Source organism: Oncorhynchus mykiss, chromosome 8 (assembly GCF_057628025.1).
Source record: "Oncorhynchus mykiss isolate SJ-2025 chromosome 8, ASM5762802v1, whole genome shotgun sequence".
Taxonomy (NCBI): domain Eukaryota; kingdom Metazoa; phylum Chordata; class Actinopteri; order Salmoniformes; family Salmonidae; genus Oncorhynchus; species Oncorhynchus mykiss.
The window spans coordinates 76,532,897-76,554,702 of record NC_143029.1 but is presented as its reverse complement, the minus strand read 5'-3'; the positions used below and the strand labels follow the sequence as shown (position 1 = coordinate 76,554,702).

At 43.2% G+C, this 21,806-nt stretch overlaps 2 protein-coding genes across 8 annotated transcripts in view; both read left to right on the top strand.

Moving 5' to 3' along the window:
- Positions 1-4,189: 4,189 nt before the first annotated feature.
- Positions 4,190-17,650, top strand: LOC110530589 (DDB1- and CUL4-associated factor 8). Of its 4 annotated transcripts, none has more exons than XM_036986216.2 (13): positions 4,190-4,628; positions 6,335-6,405; positions 6,565-6,654; positions 6,908-7,545; positions 7,721-7,861; positions 8,050-8,144; positions 8,342-8,452; positions 8,544-8,674; positions 8,921-9,028; positions 9,178-9,308; positions 9,491-9,610; positions 9,742-9,858; positions 14,934-17,650. In XM_036986216.2, the coding sequence occupies exons 1-13, from the start codon at positions 4,582-4,584 to the stop codon at positions 15,039-15,041; spliced, it is 1,908 nt and encodes a 635-aa protein (XP_036842111.2). In that variant the 5' UTR covers positions 4,190-4,581; the 3' UTR covers positions 15,042-17,650. The 4 variants fall into 4 exon arrangements, with proteins under 4 accessions (XP_036842111.2, XP_021469461.3, XP_021469462.3 ...); XM_021613786.3 differs by lacking the exon at positions 4,190-4,628 and adding an exon at positions 5,313-5,511; XM_021613787.3 differs by lacking the exon at positions 4,190-4,628 and adding an exon at positions 5,313-5,711.
- A 738-nt stretch (positions 17,651-18,388) lies between these two features.
- Positions 18,389-21,806, top strand: part of LOC100653464 (complement factor B/C2) — a 32,673-nt gene continuing 29,255 nt past the window's right edge. For 2 of the 4 annotated variants that reach the window (XM_090242401.1, XM_021611253.3), the window contains exons 1-2: positions 18,394-18,580; positions 18,947-19,150. In XM_090242401.1, the coding sequence (XP_090098527.1) occupies positions 18,523-18,580; positions 18,947-19,150 (262 nt within the window). In that variant the 5' untranslated portion in view covers positions 18,394-18,522. 4 annotated transcript variants of the gene reach the window in all.

Below are 21,806 nucleotides of genomic sequence, written 5' to 3'. Positions count from 1 at the left end.
TTTGGTGCGAAAAGTGCAAATCAATCCCAGAACAACAGCAAAGGACCTTGTGAAGACGCTGGAGGAAACCGGTGCAAAAGTATCTGTATCCACAGTAAAACGAGTCCTATATCGACATAAGCTGCAAGGCCTCTCAGCAAGGAAGAAGCCACTGGTCCAAAACCACCATAAAAAAAGCCAGACTACAGTTTGCAACTACACATGGGGACAAAGGTTGTACTTTTTGGAGAAATGTCCTCTGGTCTGTTGGAACAAAAATAGAACTGTTTGACCATAATGACCATCGTTATGTTTGGAGGAAAAAGGGGGAGGCCTGCAAGTCAAAAAACACCATCACAACCGTGAAGCATGGGGGTAGCAGCATCATGTTGTGGGGGTGCTTTGCTGCAGGAGGGACTGGTGCACTTCACAAAATAGATGGCTTCATGAGGAAGGAAAATTATGTGGATATATTGAAGCAACATCTCAAGACATCAGTCAGGAAGTTAAAAGCTTGATCGCAAATGGGTCTTCCAAATGCACAATGACCCCAAGCATACTTCCAAAGTTGTGGCAAAATACCTTAAGGACAACAAAGTCAAGGTATTGGAGTGGCCATCACAAAGCCCTGACCTCAATCCCATAGAACATTTGTGGGCAGAACTGAAAAAGTGTGTGCGAGCAAGGAGGCCTACAAACCTGACTCAGTTACACCAGCTCTGTCAGGAGGAATGGGCCAAAATTTACCCAACTTATTGTGGGAAGCTTGTGGAAAGCTACCTGAAATGTTTGACCCAAGTTAAACAATTGAAAGGCAATGCTACCAAATACTAGTTGAGTGTATGTAAACTTCTGACCCACTGGGAATGTGTAAAATCTGAAAAAAAGAAAATCTGAAAAAAAGAACATTCTCTGCTATTATTCTGACATTTCACATTCTTAAAATAAAGTGGTGATCATAACTGACCTAAGATGGATTTTTTTTACTGGGATTTAATGTCAGGAGTTGTGAAAAACTGAGTTTAAATGTATTTGGCTAAGGTGTATGTAAACTTCCGACTTCAACTCTACATACGGCAGCAATCTTTTTTATTTATTTATTTTTATTTCACCTTTATTTAACCAGGTAGGCTAGTTGAGAACAAGTTCTAATTTACAACTGCAACCTGGCCAAGATAAATCACAGCAGATTGACACATACAACAACACAGAGATACACATGGAATAAACAAACATACAGTCAATAATACAGTAGAAAAAAAAGTGTATACACAGTGTGTGCAAATGAGATAAGATAAGGGAGTAAAGGCAATGAATAGGCCATGATGGCGTAGTAATTACAATATAGCAATTAAACACTGGAATGGTAGATGTGCAGAAGATGACTGTGCAAGTGGAGATACTGGGGTGCAAAGGAGCAAGATAAATATATAAATACAGTATGAGATGAGATAGTTGGATGGGCTGTCTACAGATTGCCTATGTACAGGTTCAGTGATCTGTGAGCTGCTCTGAAAGCTGGTGCTTAAAGCTAGTGAGGGAGATATGAGTCTCCAGCTTCAGTGATTTTTGTAGTTCGTTCCAGTCATTGGCAGCAGAGAGGCGGGGCTTTACCTAGCAGAGACTTGTAGATGACCTGGAGCCAGTGGGTTTGTTTACGAGTATGAAGCGAGGGCCAGCCAACGAGAGCATACAGGTCGCAGTGGTGGGTAGTATATGGGGCTTTGGTGACAAAACGGATGGCACTGTGATAGACTGCATCCAATTTGTTGAGTAGAGTGTTGGAGGCTATTTTAGAAATGACATCGCCGAAGTCAAGGATCGGTAGGATGGTCAGTTTTACGAGGGTATGTTTGGCTGCATGAGTGAAGGAGGCTTTGTTGCGAAATAGGAAGCCGATTCTAGATTTAATTTTGGATTGGAGATGCTTAATGTGAGTCTGGAAGGAGAGCTTACAGTCTAACTAGACACCTGAGGAGTGGCTTCCATCTGGCCACTACCATAAAGGCCTGATTAGTGGAGTGCTGCAGAGATGGTTGTCTTCTGGAAGGTTCTCTCATCTCTACAGAGGAACTCTAGAGCTCCAGAGCTCTGACCATGTATAGACAAGAGCAGCTTATGGACAGAACTGCATATGTTTTAAAAGTCACACATAGCTTACATACTGTATCAGTACAGACACACAAAATACAGTATCTGGGTCAGATAGGGGAGAGGGGTTGTGCCGTGAGGTGTTGCTTTATCTGTGTTTTGAAACCAGGTTTGCTGTTCACTTGAGTAATCTGAGATGGAACGGAGTTCCATGCAATCATGGCTCTGTATAATTCTGTACATTTTCTTGAATTTTCTCTGGATTTGCAGACTGTGAAAATACCCCTGGTGGCATGTCTAGAAGGGTAAGTCTGTATATCAGAGTTGTGTGTAAATTGACTATGCAAACCTTTTGGAAATTTCAACACATTCATGTTTCTTATCAAAAGAAGTGCAGCCAGTCTCTCCTCTACCTTTTGCAAAGAGAGACTGGCATGCATAGTATTGATATTAGCCCTCTGATTACACTGAAGAGCAAGATATGCCTATCTCCACCTTTTACATAGATGCTAACAGGGTGAATAGGCCGTGGCTCGAGTGGCTGAGGTCCTTGATGATTTTCTTAGACTTTCTGTGACACCAGGTACTGTAGATGTTCTGGAGGGCATGCAGTGTGCGCCCGATGATGTGTTATGCTGACCACACCACCCTCTGGAGATCCCTGTGGCTGCGGGTATTGCAGTTGCCATACCAGGTGGTGATACAGCCTGACAGAATACATCTGTAGAAGTTTGTGAGGCCACATTTCTTCAGCCTCCTGAAGTTTTCAGTGTGAAGGGACCATTTCAGGTCGAGGAACTTGAAACTTCTGACCATCTCCACTGCGGCCCCATCGATTTGGATGGGGGCATGCTCTCTCTGCTGTCTCCTGTAGTCCACGATCAGCTCCTTTGTTTTGTTGACGTTGATGGAGAGGTTATTTTCCTGGCATCGCTCAGCCAGGGCTCTCATCTCCTCCCTCTCGTCGTTGTTGGTAATTAGGCATACCACTGTTGTGTCTTCAGCAAACTTGACGATGGAGCTGGAGACGTGCGTGGCCACGCAGTCATGGGTGAACAGGGAGTACAGTAGGGGGCTAAGCAGGCACCCCTGTGGGGCCCCTGTGTTGAGGGTCAGCGTGGCGGAGGTGTTGTTGCCTACCTTCACACCCTGGGGTTGGTCCGTCAGGTAGTCTAGGACCCAGTAGCTCAGGGAGGGGTTCCGACCCAGAGCCCTGAGCTTAATGATGAGCTGGAGGGCACTATGATGTTGAATGCTATTCTTACATAGGTACCCCCCCCTTCTGTAATTTCCTTCAAAGGTACACACGCAGTTCACAGAATGTAATTGCATTATTCAGCCACTCGAGGTCACCCTTGACCTGTTTACAACAGAGAGGAGAAGCTCAGAGTCCTGTTCCATCTACCCCCTTGGGTTGTGCCGTGGCGGAGATCTTTGTGGGCTATACTCAGCCTTGTCTCAGGATGGTAAGTTGGTGGTTGAAGATATACCTCTAGTGGTGTGGGGGCTGTGCTTTGACAAAGTGGGTGGGGTTATATCCTTCCTGTTTGGCCCTGTCCGGGGGTGTCCTCGGATGGGGCCACAGTGTCTCCTGACCCCTCCTGTCTCAGCCTCCAGTATTTATGCTGCAGTAGTTTATGTGTCGGGGGGCTAGGGTCAGTTTGTTATATCTGGAGTACTTCTCCTGTCCTATTCGGTGTCCTGTGTGAATTTAAGTGTGCTCTCTCTAATTCTCTCTTTCTTTCTCTCTCTCGGAGGACCTGGGCCCTAGGACCATGCCTCAGGAATACCTGACATGATGACTCCTTGCTGTCCCCAGTCCACCTGGCCGTGCTGCTGCTCCAGTTTCAACTGTTCTGCCTTATTATTATTGGACCATGCTGGTCATTTACGAACATTTGAACATCTTGGCCATGTTCTGTTATAATCTACACCCGGCACAGCCAGAAGAGGACTGGCCACCCCACATAGCCTGGTTCCTCTCTAGGTTTCTTCCTAGGTTTTGGCCTTTCTAGGGAGTTTTTCCTAGCCACCGTGCTTCTACACCTGCATTGCTTGCTGTTTGGGGTTTTAGGCTGGGTTTCTGTACAGCACTTTGAGATATCAGCTGATGTACGAAGGGCTGTATAAATACATTTGATTTGATTTGATCCACCACTCTCATTGAGCGGATTTAATTAAGCTGACTCGGGTTATACAAGGCTATGGCCTCATGTGAATGGGCAAAGCTGGTGAGGAAGGTTCGCCCTGCACAAATCTAACAGCAATCTGTGCCGCTCTGTCATGTTGTCAACAAGGTAGCATGATGCATCATTCAGAAATGTACAACATCTCTTTTCCATAAAATCCTAACCTTTTCCTAACCTCAACCTAATTATCCTATCCTGCAAAGTTAATCATCCTAACCTGCTGTGTTAGTTCTTCTAACATGCTATGTAAAATCATTTCAGACACAACCGTAGATGCCATTAGTTACCGAGAAACCATCAGTGTCACCACACATGTTCCAGAATGCAATCACTTCACCCGATGCAAACTACACCCAACCCAGTGCCCTGGTGAGATTAATCGAATAACCTCAATCTTCTCCGCCGCCTTAGACTGTTAATTTAAAGGTTGGTGGTTTAAAATCACCCAGGCCCGAAAGCTTTTCCGAGTTATTAAATTGTAATAATAAATGACATAACAATTGATAGGGTATAATTGGTATGTGGATCAATCAATCATGCGTATAACGATGCCATTTTGAGTGTCCTACAGGTGGGAAACAATTTTCGCCTAACTTCACTTTTTTACATTGTAATGGGAATTTTAATGTATGTTGCATTTCTTATAACTAATTTCTGTGTTCTATTCATGTGCTGTTCTATAAACCAATTTCTGTGTTCATGCAAGTGGCTGACTGAATGAATCCTCCCTATCAGTAGCTGCAATTTGGCAGTACGCCCAGACCTTGTTTTGAGAACGAAAGATATCTCAGTTTCAAGGTCTCAGCTGAGAGAGAAGAAGCCTCTTGAGCTATTGGTCTGCCACATGTTATGAACCTGTATTGGTCGGTCACATGAATTAAACAAAATGGTAATGCTTAATTAATTATGCTAAATCATGCAAATATAGCTTGTCTGTTATAGCCGTGTATAAGGCAACTGCTGGGACTGCCCAGGGAGAGCTCCTGATTGACATGTGTACTATGGTGCATTGAGTTGGTTGGAACCTCTCCAGCGCGCTGACAAATAAACAATGATTCATTTCAGATTGACTTTGAGTGTCCCTGTGTAAGAATTTCCACAACAACATATTCACAATATTTACATTAGATGACACGGTACATTATTTATATACAGACCCACATTTCCGGAGAAAGAAATCCTTCGCCGGAAAAGGAATGACCGAAAAACAGAAGCTGAACCGTCAAAACATAAACAGAGCTAGCACACACTCGTGAGCGCACATAGTCTTTAATTTGACTGTTTCTTTTGACACGCATTCTTCATGTCGTGTTTTTTTACTCCAAGATTTTCTATAGCTAGCTAAGTAACGTTAGTATAGTAGGTTGAAGACAGTAAATCTGCGCCGAAGATTAGAACAAACGACGTACTATTGCTAGCTACGCTCGTTGGGCCTACGACTTGTAGTTAGAGGTAACAGCTTTAGCTAGCATGCCAGCCATTGCTGTTTACTTCTTTTAACTGGCGTGAAATTGGTCAAACTCCTGAACAAAGTTTAACTAAATGTACCAAAATGTGTACATTTGCTAATCCAATCAACTAACAGAATAAGTAGTTAACATTATCTCTACAGCAGAATGGACATGGTGGCCAGTCAGCTGTTTTGACTTTTGTTAAATGTCAGTGTTGCTGCAGCAGCTAGCTAAGATTAGTTGGACAGCTAACGTTAGCTAGCTAACTTGCTTCCAATTCCAAACTACAGGCTGCAAGTCCTATGTTAGCTAACTAGAGACTGGCAGCTAGTGTCATGTGTTAGTGTGCACTCGATTTAATTTAGTTGCTGATATGTTAGCTAACTAGGTTGGCTAGTTTGCAAGATTTCCAATCATACCGTGACTTGAGAACATAATTCGTTCATCAGTCACAACTAGCTGACTTGTTGAGTGACATGTCATGCTACCTTGCTTTAATGAAGGCCATGTCAGTTGTTTGGACATATTGCAATTACTGGCAATCTATATGTATTATTATTATTAGGAGTCTTCAAAAGCAGCAGGCAGACTAATTAATTTGACCCTGCCTCGGTTTCATTCCAGGCTCTCCTCCTGTCCACACGAAGAGAGAAGCAGGATGGCTGAGGCAGATGGTAAATCCAGTGAGCTTAATGGTGAGGGATCACATAGGCCTCACTGATCACCCAGGCCTCACTGTTGCCGACTGGGAATACGAACATACACTGTTGTACTACTACTAGTAAGCCACACTACCAGAGCCAGCTACGTAAGACTAATGTGAATGTGTGGCCATATCTGTGTGTGTTTGTCAGGTGGGTCTGAGGAGCCAGATCCAGGAGAGGACCAGCGTGGGGAGGGAGATGCTTCCACAGCCACAGAGGAGCAGTCTGACTCTCAAGCAGGTAATCAATCATAGACTCAAACCGGAGGGACAGTCTGGCTCTCAAGCAGTTAATCATAGACTCAAACCAGTGCAGTATAAGAGAACTGTTGCTGTCATAGTCCAACATGTAGCCACAACACACAGGACACCATAACTGTGACATTATACACTCTACAAACAATTTGTTTTACAGTGGATAAGTTTCCTCCCTGCTTCTTGACAGTAGTGCTTTTTTTTGTCAATGTGTGACAACTTCCTCATCTTTCCCTCAGCTCCCAAAAAGGCAGAAGACAGAGCTAAGGACAAGCCAATGCCAGATGCAGAGGGTGAGAGGGTGCCTGGCGAGGGAGAGGAGGAGGAAGACACGGACAGCGTGGACGGCAGCGGCCTCTACTCCCTGAATGAGGAAGGGGAGCGAGATGGTGAGGGGGGTAGAAGAGAGCGAGTGAAGGAGAGAGATGCAGGTAAGAGGGCCGCCAGAAAGAGGAACCGCCCGAGCGGTGGCACCGCTCACCACTCCTCCAGCTCTGAAGTGGAGGATGAGGAGGAGGAGGAGGAGGAAGAGCAAGAAGAGGAAGACGAGCAGGCCATGGACGTGTGGCTGGGGGCGGAGCTGCGTGATCTTGGCAAGCCATCATGGCGGGCGGTGCCCTCCCTGCGGTTGAGGGAGATTGGCCGGGGCTCGCACCAGTTTGTGAGACGTGTGTGTGGCGCACGGGGGCTGGTCCAGAGGCTGGAGCTACAAGGGCGCCTGGAGAGACACACCGGCTGTGTGAACACCCTGCACTTCAACCCCTCAGGCACACGCCTGGCCTCTGGCAGTGATGACCTACGAGTGGTGGTGTGGGACTGGGCACGTCGTCGGGCTGAGCTGGAGTTTGACAGTGGGCATAAGAGCAATGTCTTTCAGGTGAGGAGGAGAGCACAATCAGGCTAGGTGAGGGTGAAACCGTAGAAAGGAGGGGAACACTTCTGGTGTTGTTGACACCCATTGAGAAACCATGTGAAAAATATGAAAGGAAAGCTAGAAATATGGTTCAGGACCTTTTTGAGAGATGTTGAAATGTACCTTTCTTCCTCCAAAGGCCAAGTTTCTTCCCCACAGTGGAGATTCCACTCTGGCCATGTGTGCCCGGGACGGTCAGATTAGAGTGGCTGAGCTCTCTGCCATGCAACGCTGCAAGAACACCAAGAGAGTGGCTCAGCATAAAGGGGCAGCACACAAGGTATGGTTTAATCTCGTTAATGATTCTGGCTACTGGTCTTACTGGCCTGACTTTGGCGGCGTCTCAAACGACACCCTTTCCTCCATACTGTGGGGAATGGGTTGTCATTTAAGATGCGAACGTTCTAAGCCTTTTTAGCTGAAAGCTGAGTTGATTTAAGTATGTTGTGTTTACTCTGTGTGTGTCAGCTGGCCCTGGAGCCAGACTCTCCCTGCTGTTTTCTGTCGGCTGGAGAGGATGCCGTGGTGTTTGGCATCGACCTTCGCCTCGACCGGCCTGCCAAGTGAGTGACATCACATGTCTGTCTGATATGCAAGTGTTAACGTCATTACTGCAAGATCGCCTGGATGTTACTGTACTAAGGCCATTTGTTTTTCCTGATCATGTGACCAGTCTGGGATAAACTTAAGTCCCAATGTAGAACATAACAGCCTTTTAACCCTTTTCTACTATTTGTTTCCTCTTTTCCTTTTCTCTCAGTAAGCTGGTGGTGGTGAAGGAGGGGGATAAGAAAGTGGGGTTGTATACCATCTTTGTGAATCCTGTCAACACACATCACTTTGCTGTGGGAGGGAGAGATCAGTATGTCAGGTTAGACTCAAATCCCTCTTGTGTCCGTAAAGCAGAGGAAGTGCATTGTCTTGGATTGTCTCTTACCTCTCCTCACCTTCTATCTCTGTAGGATCTATGATCAGAGGAAGATAAATGAGAATGTTAATAATGGCGTACTGAAGAAGTTCTGTCCATCTCACCTGGTGTCCAGCGAGTCCAAAACTAACATTACCTGCTTACTGTACAGTCACGATGGAACAGGTAAAACACAAGGACTCAAGCACACTTTTATTCGAAGTCGGAGTTCCTCTGGCTCTTGCTGTTATGACTGTCCTCATGTTTGTCCTCCCCATCAGTGACCAGGGATAGAAATGCCATGAATAGAGCAGAGGTGATTCCTTATTCTACATATGAGAGGAATGCTTTGTTCTACATAGGCTATTTCTATCTCCATGTTCCAAAATTTGTGTCCAGCTGAATGCGTCCCATGTCTGTCAATCTCTTCAGAGCTCCTGACTAGTTACAATGATGAGGACATCTACTTGTTTGACTCCAGCCACAGTGATGGTGCAGATTATTGCAGGCGATACAAGGGCCATCGCAACAACGCTACAGGTACTGAGTTAAAAGGGGAATGAATGATTATGAACTAGTCAATTATAAGTAACACGAACACTGGTGTTTTACCATGCTATAACTGTGACTTCCAGTATAATATTATCTCGCTGTCTCTTTCCCTACCCCTGTATTTTTCCATCTCACAGTGAAGGGGGTTAACTTCTATGGTCCTAGCAGTGAGTTTGTGATCAGTGGCAGCGATTGTGGACACATCTACCTGTGGGACAAGGTCTCAGCTCGCATAGTCCAGTTTATGGAGGGAGACAGAGGAGGAGTGGTGAGAGGGAGAGATGGTGTGTGGGTGGGAAGATGTATGATGGCCAAAAGAAATGGCTTGATAATTGGCAGGTGCAAGTAAAACCCTTAATTAAATGAAATTGAACACTTATCAGTTTCACAGTTTTATGCTCACTCACTAATCTGTCTATCCTTTAACTCTATCTCAACTTCTTCTCCAAGGTGAACTGCCTAGAGCCCCACCCTCACCTTCCAGGTCTGGCCACCAGTGGTCTGGATCATGATGTTAAACTTTGGGCCCCCACTGCCGAGAACCCCACAGGGCTCAAGGGCCTCAAAGACGTACGGTGGTTCATACCATTGATTCCACACACACAAACCTCAACATATCCCAAACATCCCACGGCATATAGGCTTGGATTCTGCATACCAAAGCTGTGAGTTTTGATGTGACTGGTGTTGTGGTCGTTCAGGTGATGAAGAAGAACAAGCGTGAGCGTGACGAGGACACTGTTCGACATGGAGATCAGTACGACACACAGCTCCTGTGGTTCCTCATGAGACACATGAGAAACAGACGGTCCCAGAGGGTGAGTGGAACACAACATAACACTGTAAGGGGTGTGTATGCTAGAGCCAGACCAATATGTGATTTTTGGATCCGATTTTAGTGGAAATATTTACCGATAACTGATATCTATTTTTATTAATATCACTGGATAGCACCAAAAATATGATTTTATTTTTGAATGAAAAACTGTTACTCTCGTGAAAGGAGGATGAACTGCACTGATTCCAGCTAAAAATGAGCCTCTGAAGACTGAGCTGCCTCATGCTATCCAGCTGGAAAACGAAATACCCATACATTGACAATGTGTACTATCTAGCTTCAGTATGTGTTAATCGATTGTGGGCTGTAGCTACTGAATTCTGTTGTCACTTGAAAGGAAAAGCATAAATCAAGCGCTATTTTGAACCTGCTATGTTTTTGTAGTGTCTCTGAAAACATTTGAATGACAGAGCTTGCGGAATACCCTTCGCAAAGAGCAAATATAACACCAGATTTCACAGGCTTCACTAAAGGGCTGTAACGTTAACACTACTACCGAATTGAACATTCTTAGCTCGGCACTTGCTTTACATTTGGGCATAGCATCCATTGTTTGTCACGGCGCCAACACCCTACTATTACATATATATGTATATGGCCAGTGCTAATTTTGGTCCGTTTGAGCTGACAAGCTTCTATCTTCTCAGCACTGACTAGAAGCAGTAACAGTTAGTTCACAGTTGTTCACTCTCTCTGACTGGTGTAGTTGCGTTGGCTGATAGTGTCCTGTCTTGCTGTAGCGCTCCAAGGCATGATAGCTATGAAATTATTAACGGGGTACCGCTTGCTATAAGGCAACAAAAAAACTACAAAAATATATACAGTTTAACTGTAGTTATACTTATCATTATGAAGGCAATTAAGTTCTAAAAATGACACAGCAATGCATTTGTGGAGATAGTAGATATTTTATAAAACTACAATTTATTTAGAAATAATCAGGGTAAAGCAATGAATGGAAAAATTGATGTGGCAAAATGATGTACTAATGTGATAGGCTACAGAATCCTTCACCTACATGGAATGATGATTAGAGGGCCTAAGATCAAACAAGCAGTTATTCTTCATATTTCAGAATGAAACAAAGCAGGGATTACAGAAGGAATATAGACAGTAATAATAAAAGTAACATACAGGTTACATGTTCAAGTTTAAATCAGGGAAAGAGGTGAGCTGGATACTCTTAGGTATTTCCTGTCTGGAACCGACAGTCTAAAGGGACCTCTCCATGCTGTAGAGTCCAAAACAAAGGAGTCAGAAGTCCAGTATCTCAAAGTCCCCGCAGGGGGTAGTGCTTGAATGATTCTGTAGTTCAGAAATGACAATAACCATATGGCTGGTTTACGGTCTGAACAAAAGGAGTGGTATTCACATTCTGTTTATAGTCCTGGACAGGAAGAGGTGAGGAAGAGGTGAGATGCAGAGCTGTGATTGGCTCAGGTGAGGGAATAATTCCTGGGACCGGGTCAGCCCCCATTCATCGACTGCATTGTTTTGTGACTTATGGCAGGGCATGAGTTAATTAATTTTCTACATAAATGGAGGGGACTTTGTACACTCGTAACGTCTTCCACTGCCTTTGTGAAGACTGTGATTCCACAGATACCAAACGGTATACTTTTCCGTGGATGAATGAGGATACCTAATACCTGTTAATTGTCAGAAAAGCATATCACACACATTGTAAAATTCAGTCTTATTACACACGCATCTCAACACTTTTAACCATGTCATTTTCAGTCTGTTTACATTGTTTCATTGAGGAAATAAGAGTGTCACTGGGTGCTTTCCATTTTTCTCAATAGAAAAGTAGTTTGGCTGAGTCTTATTCTTCAGTGTTCATTGGAACCCTGCTGGGTCTCTGTCTCCAACAGGCCGTCTCAGTACCATTCGATTAAACTTACCACACGTGACCTGATAGGAACTTTGGTGTAGACTAGAGGTGTGAGATAAGCAAAAGAGGGGAAGGATGACTCCTGCTGGGAGCTTGTTATGAGTGCTCCCCTCCTTTGTTCTCTGGCCAGTGATGAGGCCCTTGTGTATTCTCGTTGGCGTGGATGTTAATTTGACGCTCCTCTACATCGTCCCCTGTTGGCCATCCTTTGAGGGCTGGACTGTTGAAGCTGATGGACAAATGGATCAGAGCATCAACAGCATTTGACATCACCTTTTCTTCTCCCCACATTTGATATGAGCTTGTAAATGTATATTTAATAAAGGTAGAGGAAAGACATGAACCTAGTGAGTGGGTCTTTAAAATAATTAAATCCTATTCAAAGTAATTATAGTTGATTCTAGGTTGTCATTTATGAGCAACACTAAATGGGTTCTTGGTTGTAAGCTTTGAAGAGGGTAGGGGACCTAAAGAAATAAGGGTGGTTAACCGGTGTATCAGTCTGCCCAAAATCTACATTACTGAGGACAGGTTTAGGCGTGTTGATAAAGATGTTATCAATGAGGGGTTTAGCGGAAAACAGTGGAAGCTGTCTGTTCAATGTCTAGAAAGGAAAAGGGCTAATCCCTCACACTTATTAGAAAACATATCTCTCGCCTCAGAGTTGACATGGATTGGAGTCACTGCATTCTGAATTCCTTCAGTGAATTTACGCACGTTAACCATCTGTACTTGGGCGTTGTCATGGGTCCTAACCAATGATGTGTATAAACCCTGGATGACTGACAGGGGGCGCTGTATTAAAGCCACAGGGAAGCTATAGAAATGCATTAATGTCTACATTAGTTTTTGACATGTTTGTTCTACTACAGACACCTTAATTAATGCATACGTTTAAAATATATTATGTGAGCTAAACATAAAAAATAAAACATTTTCCTGAAGGTATTTTCTTTTTAGTACTAATGTTACTGTTCTCACTACAACAACAAAATAAATGCATGTAATTTTGTCCTTTTAACATTTAATTGAAATACTGTAGAATTCCATTCTTTCCCTTGGAGGACTGCTCATACTAGGGAGTGCCAATATGGCCAACCGGCACCTTCAATACAGCATCAGCAATCCAGGGTTTATATACGTCATTGGTCCTACCTCGACAAATTCTGACAGAGGGAACTTTGAGTGCTGAATGCAGGTTGACTACGAGGAACGTACCCTCAAGTTTTACGAAAAAGATTAAAAGATAACACACAACCATTAATTATTTTATGCCTAACCAATACGATTCTGAGTCTACCTAAAATGCAGTTCACCCCGCTGGAATTCTTTCTGAGTTGCTTTGTAAAGAGGCTGTAACTGGTTAAAATGGGCAGCAAACTATGCAGCTTTTGCCTCTTTAGGGACATCTTGCGTCATCTGGACAATGGTCTCTTAAGTCGTTCCTGAGAGGTTATACCCCTGCAAGATGTACACATAAAAGAGCTTGTTGGCTCTGGAAAATGCATATACAAAATGATGAATGGTTCTGCATTGGGTGTGTACTGTAAATACAAAGGGATTTATGGCCTTGGAAAAGGTGTGCACCAATTATATTGGGTGGCAGTAAGAAATCACTAATTGAGTTCCAGTCAGATGGTTGAAATCAAAAAGGGAAATTAGATCAATGTAAATAACTAAGACTCATATGGAATGCGCAGAGATTAGTGTTCACTTAAAGTCTACGCCTACAGACTGGGAAAAGAGTGGGTTATTAATCTAATAGGTTAACCTTAACCCTGGGGCAAATTGGGTGACAAGTGGAGGTTGTGTAGCCTGTAATGCATAGGTTTTGATCACTAACAATGTTAATATGCTCCTGAAACAAAAACAGTACGCATAACTTATTAAAGAGCAGGGCACTTTCAGACATAAGTGTTAGATTTTCACCTAATGTAATTGTCAATCTAAATGATGGCTCAAGGTCAAGTTACGCTAGTATGGACAATTGAGGTAGAGCAGTGTCATTTGCTAGCAGAAAACCATTAGCAATACCAGTGGACCTCAAATATTAATTGGGTAAAACAATGTTACACCTAATTCAAAGAGTACGTTATCAAAGTCACAGCTTATCACTTACTACTAGAACATTTTAATTATGACTCGGTCTACTGAAGTCTCGGGGAGGGAGTTTTTCACTCAATTAGCAAGGGGTCTGAAACATTATCATCAGTAGCATCACACCCCAAGGGAAAACTTTTAAGTAATAGCGTTAGCTTATTCAACACCAAAGCAACCATTTGAATTGTTAAAGCAAGTCAAATCTTATGCAGTTTACACACACAAAAATGATTAAGGGTGACTAACTTCTAGGGTAAAACCTTAACACGTCACAAGAAAAATGTAATGAGCCTACACTCTGGTAGGAGGTGAGTGGCTGAGACTGGGAGGGAGGATGCTCCTCTGCACCAACCACCAGGTCTCTTCCAGTAATCAAACCAGAACATCTCTCTCTCCCCTCTCTTTCTCCAGGAGTATCTACAGGGAATATTGTGTTGAGTGTTCTCTGTCTCTCTTTCTCCAGGAGTATCTACAGGGAATATTGTGTTGAGCGTTCTGTCTCTCTTTCTCCAGGAGTATCTACAGGGAATATTGTGTTGAGCGTTCTCTGTCTCTCTTTCTCCAGGAGTATCTACAGGGAATATTGTGTTGAGCGTTCTCTGTCTCTCTTTCTCCAGGAGTATCTACAGGGAATATTGTGTTGAGCATTCTGTCTCTCTTTCTCCAGGAGTATCTACAGGGAATATTGTGTTGAGCATTCTGTCTCTCTTTCTCCAGGAGTATCTACAGGGAATATTGTGTTGAGCGTTCTGTCTCTCTTTCTCCAGGAGTATCTACAGGGAATATTGTGTTGAGCGTTCTCTGTCTCTCTTTCTCCAGGAGTATCTACAGGGAATATTGTGTTGAGCGTTCTCTGTCTCTCTTTCTCCAGGAGTATCTACAGGGAATATTGTGTTGAGCGTTCTGTCTCTCTTTCTTCAGGAGTATCTACAGGGAATATTGTGTTGTGTTCTCCGTCTCTCTTTCTCCAGGAGTATCTACAGGGAATATTGTGTTGAGCGTTCTCTGTCTCTCTTTCTCCCGCTTTATTTCTTTCCCTCTTTCTTTTCTCTATTTCCTAGACACGTCGGGAGGGTGCAGAGGGAGACACTGATGAGTCATGGAGCTCTCCAGATTCCTCTGATGAAGAGGATGGAGGGCCAGACCACGTCCAGTGCATGTCCTCCTGAGCCAAAGAGATATATACAAGCCACACACACACACACACACATACAACGGAAAGGGAGTGTGACTAGTATAGATAGACACAAAACCTCACTTCTAATCAGACAGGGAGTGATTGTAGGCAATTGTGTTCATGCACAGTCTGAGGGGAGGGGGCTGATATACTCTCAACCCTGATTTTGTTCTAACCTGTGTTCTAGGGAGGCTGATGAGTGCTCACATCCTTACACAACCAGTAAGACTCATCTACACCCACACTTATGCTCTGCCAAGCCAGAGAACATAAGAACTCACACACATCTCACAATCAGTTGTCTGTCATCTGCAATGGAGACGTTACCCCCCTCTCTTTCCCCTCTACTTTTCTGTTGGGGGATTTGAAGAAAGGGGTTGATGTACCTTCAGACCTTTTGATCAACCCTAAAATGTGATTTTTTTTTTTTCAAGGGCCAAACCAGAGCCCCTAACAACCTCTCTAGGGTTAGCCTCAGAACATCTGCATGTGGTCAATCAGCTTAGCCTGCAGATGGCTCATACCTGGTGACTGCATCCCTTATACTCTGCTGTGTTGTTTTTCACTCTCCCTCAGCCCAATACCTTCCAACCCCCCCCACACCTCCCATCCTACGCTACTGAGTGCACTTTAATCAGGGATGTTTGGGTTTTATAGACAAAGTGTGCGCTGGGGGGGCCAACCATGCATTGTTATGAAACATTGGCTACGTTGGCTCCCCAGAACACCTCAGTAAAGTAAAGGTGCGTTGTAAAATGAGAGGTATTTGACTAGTTGTTTAGTTTGGGATATGCACTTAGCAGGAGTGTCTTGAACAGAGCTCCAGCTGAAAGATTCCCTTTCCTTCCATCAACTTAACCCCCTCCCTCCTTCACACTCCTCCTGGACGAGTACCCTGACCTAAGCCTCTACCTCCCTAAAGGCCTTCCCACGCTGTACGTCAAAATCTGTATTTTACCATTATTACATGTCACACTGTGCGATGTTACCAAATTAAAATATTGATATCAACCTGGCCAGATTGTACAATTTGCTTCAGTTTTGTCGTCACATTCTGCGATTGGCTATTACAACTGCAGCAGTGTATTTGATCTGTGCATGTGCCAGCACCAGCAGCGCAAGCCTCCCAAGCATATTCGGAGAAAATTAAAGTATGCATCTTAGAAATAGTTTTCACATACAAACGTGTATATATGTCTGAATTCAGAATCAAATAGGCTTCCCAAAAATAACATGGTCGTTGTGGTGGAACTTTTATTTTGATTTGCGATTTTTAGCATTTATCAAAATCCCATCAAGTAGCCTGGTTTCAGATGTCATGTAAACAAGATAATTAGGGAAATCGTTCTTGCAAAGCATGTAAATGTTTAAATCAAACTATTATATTAATCTGACTTAATGTGTGCATAATCAGTGTCAGCCATGTTCTTATTAGTCGTAACACCAGCCACACAACACGTTAAAGGCCCAACATTTCTGACACGGCTAGAACTTCTGTCGAGCCATAGACACTGAACGACCCAAGATGTCCGACAATTGTTTACGACCTAAGAATTTGACCACGATGTGGATAATTTGGCTGTGATGGCAATATCGTGGCATAAGACGGCTGAAATCATAGTCTGTGCGAGCCTTAACCCATCTTTCTCTGAGAGTACACGTTATTGTGCTGGAGGGCTGCTCAGGAACACCTGAATGGTCTCATTGTGTACATCCAGTACACATACACATACAGTACATCCAAAAGGATTCTCACTTTTCTGTTTGAGGAGCCCTGAATATACATACATCCACGGCTCATGCCAGCTAGCAGTCTCTGCCAGAGTTCATACTCCGAAAAGAAGAAGCAGGGGTTTGATCAGTCTCTGGAGATCAAAGCATCTGGGTAGCAGTGCTGATCTTGGATCTGTTCATATAATCTTATTCATTAAGATCTGAAACTGATCCTGGATCAGCGCTCTTTGAGATGCTTTGTGGATACGGCCCAGATGTAAAGACTGCTGTTTGGCTCTCTTTGAACTTTGTGGGATTTAAGAAGCCGTTCCTCAATCTGTATTTGAGGCCATCTGCCCTGTCAGACCTTCCGGGGGGACAGGAGGGAGGATCAATCTGCTTGCCAGTTGTTTTTGTTTGAGAGCGATAAAGTCCATCTTTTTCTCTTTTTGTATGAGATTATAAATGTTTGATCAATTCATGTACATATATTAAAACTGTATAGAAATAATCTTTAGCAATGTTTGACTTAAGAAAATGTCAAAATATTGGATTGATATTGATGCAGAGGTTTATTATATATGAGGACGAAGTACTTTTAAAATGAAGATACGAAGATGGCTTTAGTTTTAGTTTTTCTTCTGTAAATGACATCCCCAATTGTTACAGTATATCGGTAGGATTCAGTTAAACAATGAATCAAGTTTGGTTCCTTCTCATTTTCAATTTACAATTTTCTCTCTCCCGCTCCCTGTTTTTATTTGTTCTTGTATATATATTTAGGCTTTTGATCAATGATTTATCCCACTGCTGCCTAATATTGTGTTCTACCGGTTCAGTTGGAAACATGTATGATTTGTGCAATAAACAGAAGACTGTCCCTTGTTATTTTGACATTGGTTGTTTTGAATTTGTTCAGGCATCAGGCTCTGTTATCCAACAACTGAAGACACTTTTAAAAATATTATTTTAATGTATGATTTTAATGAGTTATATTTTTTCATTCTCCTGTCCTTGTTTATTACTTATTTTGTTTTATGATGTGAAGCACTGTTACTTCTTTTGAAAAGCACCATATAAATAAAGTTAACTAGGAAGGAACTCAATTATTTAGAGTAAAACAGTATAGAATTTCACACAAAAAATGCTTACGTTACACATGATTGTATAGTGGCCTAAGCCTGCATGAGGTATGGGGAACCGAACAAGTAGGGATATATGATAGACGACCTGGCTTCTAGTAAGGTTTGTCTGTGTGCTTTAGCCATTTCTTCTAACTTCTGTTATTTGTTGAACAGTGGAGGAGTTGCCTAATGCACAAACTGATCTGGCTAGTGGGCTAGAGACTACCCACATACTTGCTCAAACAGAAATCCACACACCCTTCAGCAAACCACTGGCTCTTTCTTGTCAGCAAGATAAAGACACAAATTAAGAAAATATTTGAATCAATATCTTCTTCACTGATACCTGTGAGACTGTTGGCAAATGGGTCATTACCTTGTCTCAGAGCTCTCCTTTTACCGTAAAAGCAAATCCATGAGTGATGGGTCCGAGCCAATGTCAAGTTTATTGCTGTGTGTATGTTTAACAGTGGCCTAGTTAAACAGTGACCATATTATTGATATAACAGTGTTTGCTACCTTTTCGATTCTCAGCATACAACCTCAGGCTCTATATTTATGCCCACAAATAACGCACATTCCCAAATGCTCAACTCTAAACCTTGTCTCAACTACTGCAACTCTTAAGACACAGGGATGAGACCTGAAATTTTGACTTTGATATACTCCTTAATTCTCTGCATTGTCAGCACTGGTAAGTCCTTGGTATATGTTTGTATTTATGTTAGGCAGTCTTACTCCTTAAGGTGTTGAGCAATATAATCATACTTTGATAGAAAATAAAAGTATAGCAATACTGTGTATATGACTATTAGTAAAGGCAAGAGTGACAGTTGTTTTTACCTGAACCCTGCTTTGCCTCAGACCTGTACAGAGCCATAGATACTTGTCTTTATGCTGTACCTATAATGTTATGTTCAAACTATATTGCAAACTTCTGCCAATTACTCAAGCACACACCCTCATGTCTCTCTCTCTCTCTCTCTCTCTCTCTCTCTCTCTCTCTCTCTCTCTCTCTCTCTCTCTCTCTCTCTCGCTCTCTCTCTCTCTCTCTCAGTAGTCTCGTCTGGAGTTTCTGTCTGCAGTACTGATGGCATGTCCATTCGAGGAGGGGAGTACAGTCTCTCAAATGGATCAAATGTGGGCAGTGAACTTTTGTACCACTGTCCTGATGGTTATTACCCTTACCCCAAACTTATGCACAGATGTCTGGGCCATAATCGCTGGTCCCCAAGCCCCAGTCGACGAGGCAGTGAGTGCAGGGGTGAGTATGGTGAATTGATGTTCAATTTGAAAAACTTAATTCTGTACTCTGTTCAAGATAACACACAACGTAGCACATCCACCCCTGAAAAGGTCCACCACCCTTGCCCAATCTGCCTTGTCATTCAAAGCAACAAAGAAATGGAATGGCCTTCCCTCCTCTCTGAAAGCGTGTAGTAGCTTCCAAGCCTGTCTGAGGCAAAACATGATAAAGTCCAATCAGACATGCTCACATTGATTTAAACCTAAAAGGCCACTGACTGGTTTTTATGCAACAGAAGACAAATCAGACGACTCACTGGACAGACGTTTTACATTTTCAAATCAAATGTTTGTACCTCCAATAAGTATGTTATGCTCGGTTTACAAATGCAACAATGGTATAGTTAATTAAGACAGAAATAAAAGTAGGGAGGTTGGTCATGGAGGATGGTTGGGCGTGTACTGCGACTGTCTAGCAATCAAAAGATTACATGTTCGAGTCTTGTTGGGGACAACTAACAATTTAGCTAACCCAGGTTTTCCAAACTCGGTCCCGAGGACCTCAAGGGGTGCACATTCTATCATTCATTGTTTTAATCAGCTGTGCAGTGCTAGGGCAAAAACCAAAATGTGCACCCCTTGGGGTCCCCAGGACCAAGTTTGGGGAATGCTGCCCTAATGTAACGTTATATATCATACTATACAGAGGGAATAACATTTACGTACCAAATAAAGTTGATGATGTGGCTGAGCATTTTAATCACCACTTCATTAAGTCAGGATTTCTATTGGACTTAGCCATGCCTCCTTGCCCATCCAACATTTCCTCATCTCCCACCCCTTCTAATGTGACTAGCCCCGATGCTCCTCCCTCTTTTCCCCCTGCCCCACTACAAAGTTTCTCCCTGCAAGCGATCACTGAGTCCAAGGTGCTAAAGGAGCTCCTTAAACTTGACCCCAAAAAACATCTGGGCTAGATGGTTTAGACCCTTCCTTCTTTACGGTTGCTGCCCATATAATCGCCAATCCTATCTCTGACCTTTTTTAACCTGTCTTTCCTCTCTAGGGAGGTTTCCATTGCTTGGACGGCAGCCACGGTTTGTCCTTTATTTAAAGAGATAGATAAAGCTGATCGTAACTGTTATATGCCTATTTCTATTTTGCCCTGTTTATCTAAAGTGTTTTAAAAACAATTATCAACTGACTGAATTTCTTGATGTCTATAGTATTCTCTTTGGTATGCAATCTGGTTTCCCTTCAGGTTAAGGATGTGTCACTGCAACTTAAAGGTCCTCAATGATGTCACCATTGCCCTTGGTTCTAAGCAATGTTCTGCTGCTATTTTTATTGACTTGGCCAAAGCTTTTGATACGGTAGACCATTCCATTATTGTGGGCCGGCTAAGGAGTATTGGTGTCTCTGAAGGGTCTTTGGCCTGGTTTGTTAACTACCTCTCTCAAAGAGTGCAGTGTATAAAGTCAGAACATCTGCTATCTCACATCAACAACATAGCTCAGGCAGTAGGAAGCTCTCTCATCCATTTATATGCAGATGCTAGTCTTATACTCAGCTGGCCCCTCCCCAGATTTTGTGTTAAATGCTCTACAACAAAGCTTTCTTGGTGTGCAACAAGCTTTCTCTGCCCTTAACCTTGTTTTGAACACCTCCAAAACAAAGGTAATGTGGTTTGGTAAGAGGACTGCCTCTCTCCCCACATTACTACCTCCTGAGGGTTTAGAGCTTGAGGTTTTCACCTCATACAAGTACTTGGGAGTATGGCTAGACGGTACACTGTCCTTCTCTCAGCACATATCAAAGCTGCAGGCTAAAGTTAAATTTAGACTTGGTTTCATCTATCGTAATCACTCCTCTTTCACCCCAGGTACCAAACTAACCATGATTCAGAAGACCATCCTACCCATGCTAGATTACGGAGACGTAATTTATAGATTGGCAGGTAAAGGTGCTCTCGTGCGGCTAGATGTTCTTTACCATTCGGCCGTCAGATTTGCCACCAATGCTCCTTATAGGACACATCGCTGCACTCTATACTCTTCTGTAAACTGGTCATCTCTGTAAGACCCACTGTTTGATGTCTATTTATAAAACCCTCTTAGGCCTCACTCCCCCCTATCTGAGATATCTACTGCAGCCCTCATCCTCCACAAACAACACCCGTTCTGCCAGTCACGTTCTGTTAAAGGTCCCCAAAGCGCACACATCCCTGGGTCGCTCCTCTTTTCAGTTAGTTGCTGCTAGCGACTGGAACGAGCTGCAACAAACACTCAAACTGGACAGTTTTATCTCAATCTCTTAATTCAAAGACTCAATCATGGACACTCTTACTGACAGTTGTGGCTGCCTTGCGTGATATATTGTTGTCTCTACCTTCTTGCCCTTTGTGCTGTTGTCTGTGCCCAATAATGTTTGGACCCTGTTTTTTGTTGCTGCCATGTTGTGTTGCTACCATACTGTGTTGTCATGTGTTGCTGCCATGCTGTTGTTGTTGTCGTCTTAGGTCTCTCTTTATGTAGTATTGTCTCTCTTGTCGTGATGTGTGTTTTGTCCTATATTTTTATTTATTTTATTTTTAATCCCAGCCCCCGTCCCCTTCAGGGGGCCTTTTGGTAGGCCATCATTGTAAACCAGAATTTGTTTTTAACTGACTTTCCTAG

Bases quoted from the DNA above. Each gene is read 5' to 3' on its own strand.
- LOC110530589 (XM_021613786.3), top strand. From the start codon at position 5,456: ATGACCGAAAAACAGAAGCTGAACCGTCAAAACATAAACAGAGCTAGC. The intron at 6,655-6,907 runs GTAATCAATCAT...TCTTTCCCTCAG, and splicing joins GCAGTCTGACTCTCAAGCAG to CTCCCAAAAAGGCAGAAGAC. The intron at 8,453-8,543 runs GTTAGACTCAAA...CTATCTCTGTAG, and splicing joins GGGAGAGATCAGTATGTCAG to GATCTATGATCAGAGGAAGA.